This window comes from Macaca mulatta, chromosome 6, assembly GCF_049350105.2.
Source record: "Macaca mulatta isolate MMU2019108-1 chromosome 6, T2T-MMU8v2.0, whole genome shotgun sequence".
Taxonomy (NCBI): domain Eukaryota; kingdom Metazoa; phylum Chordata; class Mammalia; order Primates; family Cercopithecidae; genus Macaca; species Macaca mulatta.
This window is the reverse complement of record NC_133411.1, coordinates 102,117,511-102,130,751: the sequence shown is the minus strand read 5'-3', so window position 1 is coordinate 102,130,751 and position 13,241 is coordinate 102,117,511. Positions and strand designations below refer to the sequence as shown.

The 13,241-nt window shown below is 39.0% G+C and overlaps 1 protein-coding gene across 2 annotated transcripts in view; it reads right to left on the bottom strand.

Annotated features, from left to right (window-relative positions):
• The window catches only part of RHOBTB3 (Rho related BTB domain containing 3), a 65,219-nt gene that overhangs the window by 30,407 nt on the left and 21,571 nt on the right, over positions 1-13,241 (bottom strand). For both annotated transcript variants that reach the window (NM_001260883.1, XM_015140446.3), the window contains 2 exon segments: positions 2,662-2,774; positions 10,503-10,868. In NM_001260883.1, the coding sequence (NP_001247812.1) occupies positions 2,662-2,774; positions 10,503-10,868 (479 nt within the window).

Here is a 13,241-nt window from a genome sequence, read left to right as displayed (position 1 = left end):
TTATCCCTAAGAAATAAACACACAACATTAGCAGTAATAAGAATAAATGACATCTACTTCTCACTCTAAATTAATCTACTATGGTGGGAAGTTAAAAATATTTGGTGGTGGGGGGCGGGGAAATGATAATATTCTTCCTCCTAAGACAGCAGAAAACATTCCAGAATGGCATCCATAGGCAAAACAGGATCATACAAATCCTGGTCCTATACAGTCACTCTAAGATCCTATACACAACATACCATCAAGGAATTCGGGGATGGGAGTCAAGTGCCTGCCACGCGTAAAGGAGAGTAACAGTCAAAAAGCATCACCGGCTGGGTGCGGTGGCTCTTGCCTGTAATCTCAGCACTTTGGGAAGCCGAGGCGGGCGGATCACGAGGTCAGAAGATCGAGACCATCCTGGCTAACACAGTGAAACCCCGTCTCTACTAAAAATACAAAAAAATTAGCCAGGCGTGGTGGTGGCAGGCGCCTGTATTCCCAGCTACTCAAGAGGCTGAGGTAGGAGAATGGCGTGAACCTGGGAGGCAGAGCTTGCAGTGAGCCAAGATCGCGCCATGACACTCCAGCCCGGGTGACTGAGCGAGACTCCGTCTCAAAAAAACAACAAACAAACAAAAAGTGTCACCAAAGTGGACAGCTCACAGAGTCTTCAAAAACCATCCAATTTATTCCTCATTTTATAGGAAGCCCTGATGCACTCAAAGCCACAGAGATGATTTGTGGCAAATTCACAATTGTAATCTACCATTTCCCCGAGTCCCAATTCGGGGTTACATCCCCGTGTGGTACTGAGTAAATGAGACAGCCCCTTACCCTGGGAAAGCACAAGAAGAAGGGGTGAAAGAACTCTTCTTTCCCCCTATGCAGAGGGAATTCAGTGCAATACCATGGAATCGTATCACCCAGCCTTCCCTTTCCCCAACAAGAATTCATTTTATTCTCTGTATTCAAAGGAATGTGTTCCGAATCAGACTCAAGAAAAGGTTCAGGGTTAGAAGAAAAGTCAACATTTCTGTACTTGTCAGCCATATAAAGGTTATGAATTTGCATACTGTGAATATTTTACAGATGTATATTACACATGAATGTATAAGAAAGAGAACTGGAGAGAGAGGGAGAGAATCTATAAACAGATTCCCTCCTCAATTCTGTTTTGAATTTGAAAAAAATGGGAGGGCAGAAGTTTGAGAGAACACAAATGTATGTGATGTACATTTTTACTGGTGCATAAACAAGTTAATCAAGACAACTAGATGAACTGTTTTGAAAATGAGAATATAGGCATATGTGCACATTTTTACAAAGGATTATTTAGTTCAATTAGACTGCAAGAGCTACCATCCTGCCATATACTTGTAAAACTGGACAGCTTCTGTATACCTGCTTCAATGTGTTACTAAAAAAAAAACAACAAAAAAAACTTACTCCTTAATTCCACGTTACTTTGTTTGTAAAAAAGACTATTTCTCAACTAAAGAACAATCAAGAATCTTCACTCTAAGCTAGTACAGTTTTATATTTGTAAAACATTAACTTTAAAATGTTAACAGGTTTTAGAAAACAGAAAAGTCATCTGTATTAAAAAATTAAAAGAATAATCATTTTTCTTATGGTGAATATATATCTTTATTCCGCTAAGCACTGCATATAACTTACCTTATTTATATACTGCAGTCAATTTGTTTATCACAAAATCAGAAAAAAGAATACACTGGCTAAACTGTGTAATGTGCTAAAGTTTTGAAATGTTTTTTAAAGCCCTTACAGACTATACAATATCAAGTCACTAGAGTTTTAATGTGCACCAGTCTATGGCAATATACAAAGTCTGTTTTTGTAAACTTGAATCTAATTTATAATTTTGAACCTATAATTGATGAGATAATCCTTAACTGTCCACCTCATTGAATAGATTTCTCAGAACACTTGAAAAAGGGACATATAGAACTGCCTTCCTCTCAGAAACTATTTGAAACTTAAACTGTGAGGAGTGAGAAGGCAGCCTCTCTAATAACCTTAACCGTAGCTGGACAAATTAAACAGCCTTTTATTCTTGATATAGATGGTGTATTCCCAGAGCTCCAGGGGAATGTTTCAGAAGGCAGAATTCGCAAACGAGCATTTTAAAGACATGACTCACACATATTTTAATTCTTACATAAAGTCTAAGATAGGGCCGAGTGTGGTGGCTCATGCCTGTACTCCCAGCACCTTGGGAGGCTATGGTGGGCAGATCGCTTGAGCCCAGGAGTTGGAGACTAGCCTGGGCAACATGGAAAAACCACATCTCTACAAAAAATATAAAAATTAGCTAGGTGTGGTGACGCATATCTGTAGTCCCAGCCCCTGGGGGGGTCTGAGGTGGGAGATGTCACTTGAGCCCAGGAGGTGGAGGCTGCAGTGAGCCAAGATCATTTCACCGCCCTCCCACCGGGGCAACACAGTGAGACCCTGTCACACACATACACACTCAATCTAAGATACAAATAACCCATGCTTATGTTTTCAATATTTAAATGGCAAAATATACTTAAGGGAAATATTTACATTTATATAGTATTTGACTCTTCTAAGGACTCAATTTTATATTCATCATAGTATGTGAGTTATAATTCAGAGAGTCAAAGTTAACTAACTTACAACAAATTAATTTACCTTTCCTGGTGTTTTTAAAATGCATTTAACTTTCTCGATTACATTTGAAACATCCCCAGAATCTTTCAACTTCTTCCTGATATCTTCTTCCAATTCTTCCCACTGAAAAGCACCTGTAAACAAATTAGTACATGCTGGATTTTTCTGTTAAATGAGGAAGTAACTCAAGTAAATCTCTTATTAAATACAACATTCCCTTTTTTTAGTGATTTCTTTTAATTTTTCTTTACTATGTATATATCCTTATAACTATACTAAAACATTTAAACAGTACTTACATTTCAAAAAAACAGTTTAACTTCCCCTAAATTATTTCTCAAAATCTGAATTCTTCCTCCCCGGACTGCTGCTACCTCTCTGCAATAGGTGGCCAGCTAGTGATAACAGCAATGGTCTGAATATGAATTACCATGACAAGTGGTCCAGCATCCAAATTATTTACTTGTCCTGAGTAAGAAGGTAGATGTGGTCTTTCCCAAGGGTGAATTAAATCTTACTAGTCATGGGCAGCAGTGACTATCATCAGGTAGAGGAACATGCAGCAGCCATAGAATGCATTCAGAAGGTCTCATGTTTTGTCAGGGGCAGACTGGGATGTCTGAGAGTCAACTCTACAAAACCAGCCCGAGGAAGGGAGCTACATCATCCATGTAGCTCATGTCATTGGAGCAAAATCACCCCACCATCCCTTGCCTTTCCCCAGTTCACTTCAAAACTCTCCCCAAGCTCATTTCACTTCTCCCACTCTGGCAGCCCCTTTTCCTCTATGTCTTACAAAATTCTTATTCTATGGTCAGCAAAAGCTGACCTTTTCCCCAAGGACTTCTCTCACTTGGCCTGCAGCAACCTCCCATCCAACCTCCCTGCTCCCTAACAGTCTTTTCCCCATCAAACCCATCCTATTACTCAAAGTTGGTGAGTTTTTGAAAGCACGAATCTGATCATGATATTCCAAGAGATTACCCGCATCCATCCTATGATTTATAGAAGGTCCTATTTCATAAAATAGAATTCAGGAAGCCTAGTGTGGGCAGTATAGTTAGGATCCAGTTCTACCTCAGCTATTGACTACTAGTGTGACAAGTCACTTCACCTCTCTGGGTAATTCAAGATCCTTTTCAATCTGCTCTCAGTTATTTCTTCTAATGTTTTCCTTCCCGTATTCAGCACTCACCAGATGCATTCATGGATATTGGGGTATGAGGCAGGCACATAAACACTTATTAAACCAATGAGATCAGGCAATTGCAGCCAGTCTGGAACCAAATCCAATCAGAAGGGGCAGACTGCAAGTCCAGAAGCTCTCAGGCTCTTTACAGCTGAGCCTGGCAGCACTGAGCACTATTGAGCATCCTTTCAACTTCTCCCCACCTGGCCTTCCTAATGTAAGTATTTACAGTGTGTCCTGGGGGAGGGAGTCAAATGATATGTAGCATTTGCCATTTCTGTGATGCTACCAACATGACATCACAGAACAAGGAAATGGGGATGATAAACACAACTGGGCTCTCACAAGCTGGTGTCAGCTCCAGCACACCACTGCTTCTTTCTGCCTTTGCTAGCGCTTTTTATGCCTTCACTGATTGCTCCTCTTCCTCCTCAAATTCCCAAAGCTGTGTAGTGTAGAAGAGCTCTATGATTTCTGTTTCTCTCTTTCTGCATGAATGCTTTTTAACTCTGTGGCCACATCCTCTTTTCCCATTTCATAAATTCTTTGGATTGTATCACCAGAAAATTTAATGTGCATACAAACATTAAAGTCAGTATAACAATGTCAGAGCATAAAAACCCCTTAGAAGCCAATGGATCCCAGATCAAGAAAATTACTCTATGCCAGTGACTATCAACCACACCTGTGTATTATAAATACCTGGGATCTTTTATAAAATACCATCAGAGGAGGTCTCATCTCCAGATCAAGTAAATTAGAATTTCTGAGCCTGACGCCCCTGGCATCAGTGTTTTAAAATCCTCCCCGGTGACCCTAATGTGCATTGTATGCTGCTGATGGCCACTGTTTTCCCTTTAGAAATTTCAGCCACAGAGTTTGAGACCAGCCTGGCTAACATGGGGAAGCCCCGTCTCTACTAAAAATACAAAAATTAGCTGGGCATGGTGGTATGTGCCTGTAGTCCCAGCTACTTGGGAGGCTGAGGCAGGAGAACTGCTTGAACCCAGGAGGCAGAGATTTCAGTGAGCCATGATCATGCCACTGCACTCCAGCGGGAGCAACAGAGTGAGACCCTGTAGGAAAGAAATTTCAGCCATTACCGAAACCCAGTGTTAGTGGTATGCAGAAAAAAGGGAACATGTAGGTGTTTTTTATTGTCTACACTCATCCAGTCTAAAGAAGAACACAAGTACTGTCTGTGTTCTCTTACATACTTACATATGTAAAAGTTACATTGTTATTTAAGTAAAAGCATATTAACTAAAAAATACCTATAAAATATCTCCATTCAGAAGACTATCTAAAAGCAAGCAAGCAAGCATCAAATAATCTAAGTAGATGGAGTTAGTAGCAGGTAAATCCCCACAGGCCGCTGAACTGTCTGAGAACACACACAGGAAGAATCACCACTGAAAATGAAAGTAAGACTAATTCTCAAGAGCACACTGATGATTGGGCTGTTTTCATAATTAGAAACATTAATCAAGTCATCTTTGAAACTTTCAAGTCCTAATAAGCCAATAGTCCTAAGACTGGGACTTTCTTTTTATTTTTCCAGTGGTAAAAACATTTAACATCAGATTTACCCTCTTAGCAAACTTTTAAGTATACAATACAATATCATTAACAATAGGCAAAATGTCATACAGCAGGTCTCCAGAACTTACTCATCTGGCATAACTTTACTGATTGACTGACTGCAGACAAGGGCAGGATGACATCTTGTATCACTGACTGGGATTTTCTTTAGTTAACTTCTTAAAGCACTGAATTCACTTAGACTTTTAGAGCGCATGGTATACTCACATATACTACACTGTGTTTTTACGCAATACAGAAAAGGGCATGCCATGGAATAATTCTAAGAACTGGAGAATGCTATGCAAACGGAAGATGAAAGCTTGCTTCTACATATTTGTTTACTCTGATGGCATTTCAATAAGTGATGTGAAACTCTAAGGGCCATCTGTGGCAGGAAGAGCTCAAAGCTAAATTCTTGAGGTTCTTACAATTACTTCACTTCCTAACCATCTGAGATCATGTGACTCAAGAATGTGCAAGCATAAGACTGTATCAAGTATTATAAGAATGTTACAATTGTACGCCATGTGAGAATTTCTCCCTGAAGACCAGGAAAGGGCTGGCTTCACTTATCACATTACTCCTTGTTCCTGAGGATTAGTAGTTTAGTACTTACATGTTACGCGGTGTTTTGTTGTTATTCAATAGAAAACTAACATATACAAAACAGACATACCTTGACTGTGTCTATTGAATCAAAAATTTCAATAGGAATATATAGGTGTAAAATGTTAACTGGACTGTTGTTAAACAGGTCCCTCCTAAATAACGACCCAAATGTTCATGGTGACACAATACACACCAAAATTCAAATTCCTAAAGGTTAAAAAAAGCATGTCATTTAAAAAGAATTAAGATATTCTTTGTAATTTGGTTCTTTAAAAAAAAAAAAGGACACAAGATAGGCTTATTACAATTTTCTATCCCATGTTTGCTCAAGGCAAATATTCCTGAGCCCACGATGGAGTTCAACCTCTGCTTTATCAACTCATCTGATGGGAACACAGACAAACAACTCCTGTCTTCAATGGTTCTCTAGCATAACCCAAGGGCAGACCACAGCACTTCTGTGGGAAAACCACTGCAAAACTGTGCCTTAACACTTGTATTCTATTCACAGGTTTAAAAATGTTAAAAACAAACAAACAAACAAACATACAAACAAAAAAAAACCCTGGCCCATTTATTGAAGTCTTTGAGAAACATGTAGGTTTAAAATTTTTGTTTGATTTGCTTACAAAATATATGCTTTCAAAACCAGTGTCACTTATTCATACACAAATGACCAGAGGATCAAACAAAACAATAAATGTTTAGACATTTTCTGTTGATAGTGGAATCTGGGTAAATTTTTTTCTCTTAATTTTCAGCATTTTTCAAAATTGTCTTTTCTGTGCAAATACAGCTTTGATATCTCTTTTTAACATAATGTAAATGAAACCCTTCCTTGAGCCAGAGGTTGTAATCTGTAAATAATTAAAGAATAATAAATAGGTACCTGCAGAACCAGTTATTTTCACTTTTCCTTAACCAGTATCTGGGTCTCTGCAGCCACAGGTCAACGGCCCGTGCTCCTGCTCAGAGCAGACAGCATCTCTGGCTTTGGCCGTGACATACAAGGAGAGATCACAGCCGAAATGGAACGGGTCAGTGTCAGCTTAAGAAGCCAGGACTCTGAACTGGTTGAAGACCTGTAGCTCAGCAGGCTCTTCACACCATCATGCCTGCCTGCCCTCCGATCCCTATTCCAGCCTCACTTAATTTCCACCCAACCACTAGGCATCCACTTTTCCTCATGTCAGGCAGGGGACACACAGGGCACTGAGAGCCCCAGTTCCAAATAGCCCTGCCTCAGTCAGCCTTGCAGCTCACCCCATTTTTACTTTGAATCCTAAGCTGATAACTTGGTAGCCTTCCCAGGCCTCTGCACTGAATTCTAGGCCCTAGTGTGCTGGCTTTGGCTGGTTCCCAGTTCTTCCAAAAGCAGGTATTCCAGCTGCTTCTGGTAGTCCAGAGATCCAGCACCACCTGGGAGACTGACTACTGGAAACACAGAATCTCATGCCCACTCCAGGCAACTGAATCAGAATCTCCACAGGAACAAGATCCTCAGATGATCTGCATACACTTCAAGGTTTGAAAAGCACTGGTCTAGACGATGAAGGGCCAAGGGCAGGGCCACCCATTGTCTGAATGTTGGCCTTCCTGAGGCTGATCGCCAGGGTAATGGGACCTCCTGATTGAATGCCTGTCTTGGCTGCACTGTTCCACCCTCCAACCATCACCAGAGATGAGCTTTCTAAAGCCCAGACTGATCATGCTTAAAACTCTAACACAAGTCTAAGAGCAGCAGGAACAGCTTCCACAGACCTTGCCCACTTCATCACCCACCAGCCATCACCTTTCACTCTATGCTCCAGTCATGGGAAATGGCCTGTGATCCCTGGAAAGCAGCAGCTACCTAGGATTACATTTTTACCAATGCAAATGTCCCCAGTATATTAATCTCTTTCAAACAGTATCAGAATGAATGCACAAAAAATTTACAACAGGTAAATGACTCTGGGGAAAGGGTCTGTGGTAAAAGGATAACTTTTTTCTTTTCTTTCTCTTTTTTTCCATCTGCCTGTATTAATTTTGCAATTAAATAAAGCACTCCCCCTAGGAGAAAGCTAGGCAGGATCAACCACTGGAGATACATCTAGCTATTTTACTGCTACTGTATTAAAAAGGATATAAGACTTCAGAGTGCTCATGTGTCTTTGAAAGTAGTCAATAGTAATTTTGGAAACCTGCTGAATAATTCACTTAATTTCAACAGAAAATTATCATAAAAAAGTCACATCCCTTACAGTTCCTTAGACATATGATTAAAAATATTTTTTTTCTCTTAACATGTAAACATGTTAGTTTTTCAAAATCTTAAATTCTGAACTGTGACATTCTAAGTTTAAACGTTAAAATCTATAGTACTAAATGAAGTCTTTAAGTAGTTTGGCTTACTGATATGATGATGCCCAGCTACTGTAGCCTTCCCTGTAATTCAACTAAAACTTAGAGAGAACCCGTTGAAGGCAATGTGCTGGGTGTGTGCTGTACAGGTGCTTAATTTATGCCTTTTCCAAGCTAACATTTCACTAACCTAGCACCACATTCTACTCCAATATGTATTTTTTATCCACATAAATCTGCATGCTGCAATTGTACTTTTCAAAATCATAATTTAAGTTTTAACTTATAAAATTACATGATCACAACCCACATGAACAAAGTAATACCTTATTTTTATAATCAATTACGTAAATAAAGGCTGCCCCAAATTTCCCTACCTGTAGGAAATGATACTTGTTTTGCAAACCTTAAACTTTTTATCTGTTCCCAATTAGGCTTTATTGGAAGCCTAAAAACTAATTATAAATGTTTCTCCAGACACATTGCAGGGCAGGAGTGACCTTAGCCTAACAGGTCGTCGGTACATGATTTGAAGTGGGTAAAGAAAATTAAAGACAGGAGTTCTCAGAAAACTTATATGTAGATGCTTACATTAAAATTCATTTTACATCTGTTCTTTTCCATTCTTACACAGGACACTTAGATGTAAGACCTTCGATTCATTTGCTAAAATGACTCAGATAGAACTTCTATCTTTAAAATATAGTTGCTGCTGAGTTTTTAAAAGGGCAAAGAGAAAAATACTTGATAAGCTGAATCTTAAAAAGAAAGGGCACAGTAAAGAAAAAAGAAAGTAACGTCTATGATAGTTATGGCCAAAGTTAATCAGACCTCAACTAACACTGGATATTGATTTCCAGTTCCTAAGCTGAATGCAACTCTCTCTTTGACGGCCTACAAAATCTAAGAGTCAAACTGAAGAGTGAATAGCTAGGTTTTAAGGTATAGACATTTGATTTCACTTACTCTTGGAATATTTTATGTCTTTAAAACGAAATTGGACAATAAATTCTCATATTTCATATTTTGGATGTTAAGGAAATAAAATATTAACATATCTGTTTGGTATATTATTGTTTTTACAAGTAGATTTAAAACCAAGGCAAATACAAAAACATATGAAAAGGTGCTTGATATCACTAATCATTAGGGAAATGCAAATCAATACCAAAATTAGATACCACGTCATACCCATTAAGATGGCTACCATTAAAAAAAATAAATAGCAAGTGTTGACAAGGATGTGTAGAAATCGGAACCCTTGTGCACAGTTTGTAGGCACGTGAAGTGGTATAGCTACTGTGGAAAACAGTATGACAGTTCTGTAAAAAATCAAAAATAGAATTACCATGTGATCCAGCAATTCCACTTCTGTGTATATATGCAAACAAAAAATAAAAGCAGAGTCTCAAAAGAGGTATTTGTACACTATGTTCACAGCAGCATTATTCACAATCGCTGCAACAGCAGAAGCAACCCACGTGTCCATGGATGAATGAATGGGTTAACAAAATGTGGTCTATAGGTACTACAGAATATGATCAACCTTCAAAGGAAGAAAATCCTGATACACACCACAACTTGGATGAACCTTTAAGACATTATGCTAAGTAAAATAAGTCAATCACAAAATGACAAATACTGTATGATTCCACTTACATGAGGCACTTAGGAGAGTTAAAATCACAGAGACAGAAAGTAGAATGGTGGCTGTCAGTGGCTGGAAAGAGGGTGGAATGGGGAATCATTGTTTAATGGGTAGAAAGTTTCAGTTTTATAAGATGAAAAGAATTATGGACACGGATGGTGGTGATAGTTACATAACATTATGAATGTGTTTAATTCCACTGAACTGTGTTCTTAAAAATGGCTAAGATAGTAAAATTTATGTTCCATATATTTTACCACAGTAATATGAAATTGATAGGAAAAAGATGAGGCAAGTACGTTTGTAAGGAAAACAGAAAGCTTGGACCAATTCCTATATATAAAGCAAATAATATTTCATGTATAATCTTCATCCCAGATGGTAGGAAAAGATCACTGTAAAACTAACCAGTACCCTTGAGCACCACAGGCACATTTCATTTGCAAAGTTTATGAGATTGTAAGTAACGAGAACCACTTGACAAGATACCTGAATAAATGAAGCGAAGGATGTCTGATAAACAAGAACAGAAGACGGCGTCTTTAACAATGACTCGTAATGGTGGGTTGCCTGAAGATTCCTGGCTAGCACCTGGAAATGCAGTATCTCTGTTTATAGCAAAGAGATCCTGGGTAGTTCGGATGATACTGGAATCCTGAATGTCAGTGGGACTCTTCACATTGAAAAGCAGCATGAAAACATGGCTTACAGCGCAGAGAACGATCTTGTGGGCCTCTACAACTTCCTTTAAATTGGGGTTGTAAAATACCACGTCCACACACTGGCAGCAGAACAGCAAGTTATTTAGGTCAGCGTTATAATGTGACGCTTCGGCCTTTAAGACAGGCATTTTTTCTGTTTTGAAAAAGAAAATAAAAATAATAAACTCCTTTCAGGTTTACAGACCCAATAATTTTATGTTTACTTTAAATACAATTGTATAATATTTTAAAAGATTATTAGGTTAAACCATAAGAAACAGCCAATATTTAACCATTTTTTGATGCACAAAAACAGCAATTTTGTACAGCTTAACCTAATTTACAAACATATATAAACTAATTATTCAGGGACTACAGAATTTTATAACACAGACACACAAATACTATGTTTATTTACATTTTATAGAGCAAATGAAGAACTTACTAATGACGTACGGAACAATAAAATAACATTTCTTCTTACTTGTGTGTCCCAAAATAAAACAACCCGCCAAATACCGAACTTTAGTATTTCATAGTCATCATTCTTTACCTCTACTCGATTTTAAAAGTTCAAAGTACTAAATAAGTTCCGAAGAACCCAACCTCACATCTGAAGCCCCTTTCCTCTTGGGACCAGAAGCAGAGGTAGACGGCTGAGCTGTTAAAATTCTGCAACTTCTCAAAGTCAAGGCTCACTGTCTTGAACACTATTGTTGGAAAACATTTTGACCCCTTTATCTGGATTCCAAAATTAGTACTTTTCCTTCTAGTAAAATGCTTCAGCAAAAGTGCTGACTCAGCTCCCTAATTTCTAATAGAGGATATAACCTTCAGTCTACTAGTTTGATCACCAATAAAGAGAGATGAGCCCTCAATCAACTCAGAATACCTACACTCCAGGCCCTCTCCACCAACCCTAACTGTAAAACATCTGCCATCTCATTTTTATCCAAAGAGGAGCTGAGGAAAGTAATATTTGTGCAGTGTTGAAGGATAAGGAACCATCTAAATCAGTGAAATTCAAACTTCTTTAGCAATAAAAATCCTTGCTTCCAAAGCAAACCCCAGCCTATAAAACAGATAATAACAAAGTCCTTTGGAGGCCAGGCTCTCCCTGCAATGTATTCCAGTCTACCCTCCTCCCTTCCACTGCCTGTGGCGCCCTCACAAAACCCTAAATGCAATGTGCCCCAGAGCCCAGGATCCGTCCTTGGAACAAATCAGCCCTAAATATGTACCCAGACTGTATTATTCTGAACCCCTGGGATATCTTTAGTGTTTTACACACAGCTGTCCTAACAGAAGAGTACAAGAAACAGCTCTGTGAACGCTGAGGCTGCATTTCCTGAAGAGACACTTTTGAAGGCCCTGTCCACTATATCACTTAGTGCCCCCACATGAAGACCCACACAAGAGATTTCTTTTTTCTCTTTTTTGTTTTTTTTTGAGACAGAGTCTCACTGGAGTGCAGTGGTATGATCTTGGCTCACTGTAACCTCTGCCTCCCCAGTTCATGCAGTTCTCCTGCCTCAGTCTCGTGAGTAGCTGGGACTACAGGCGTCACCATCATGCTCCGCTAATTTTTGTATTTTTAGTAGAAACAGGGTTTCACCATGTTGGCCAGGCTGGTCTGGAACTCCTGACCCCTGCTGATCTGCCCACTTTGGCCTCCCAAAGTGCTAGGATTATAGGCATGAGCCACCATGCCTGGGCCCAGATATTTCTTTCTTTTTTTTTTTTTTTTTTGAGACGGAGTCTCGCTCTGTCACCCAGGCTGGAGTGCAGTAGCGCGATCTCGGCTCACTGCAAGCTCCGCCTTCTGGGTTTACGCCATTCTCCTGCCTCAGCCTCCTGAGTAGCTGGGACTACAGGCACCCGCCACCTCGCCCGGCTAAGCCAGGATGGTCTCGATCTCCTGACCTTGTGATCCGCCCGCCTCGGTATTTCTTTTAGAGCTAAATGACATGTAATGTTTTGCTTTCTCTGAGGATGTAGTATGTTTTGTCTTCTTGATTAATGAGAACTAAGAACTATCTACATTATTTATCTGGTCATTTCCCACTCATTTTCTAATCCAGAAAGGATTTAATGCCCAAGGGTTTGCAACCTAATAGACCATGTCTCCCCTTTCCCTTTGCACACCAGGAAATTCAAAGCCAAATGTGTATCATTTAGATTTATATGTGGTCTATATATCTGCACTTTTTTAAAGAGATGGGGTCTCTTAAATTCCAAAGGATATTGATCCAATAAAGTGCTAGGCTACTATTTCTATTACAAAATCATGCAGAAAATTCTGATAACAGTTGATATAATTTACTTTTAAGTTTATTTGCCCTGAACTTTGTATTAAAAATACTTTCAAACATTCAAAAAAGTTGAAAGAATGATGCAATGAACACACATATACCCTTCACATATATCCGTCACCTGGATTTTGCAATTATTAACATTTTATTTTCCCCTTATCTCTAGAAAGACAGAAAGACACACACACACGCAAACACATACACACACACAGCTA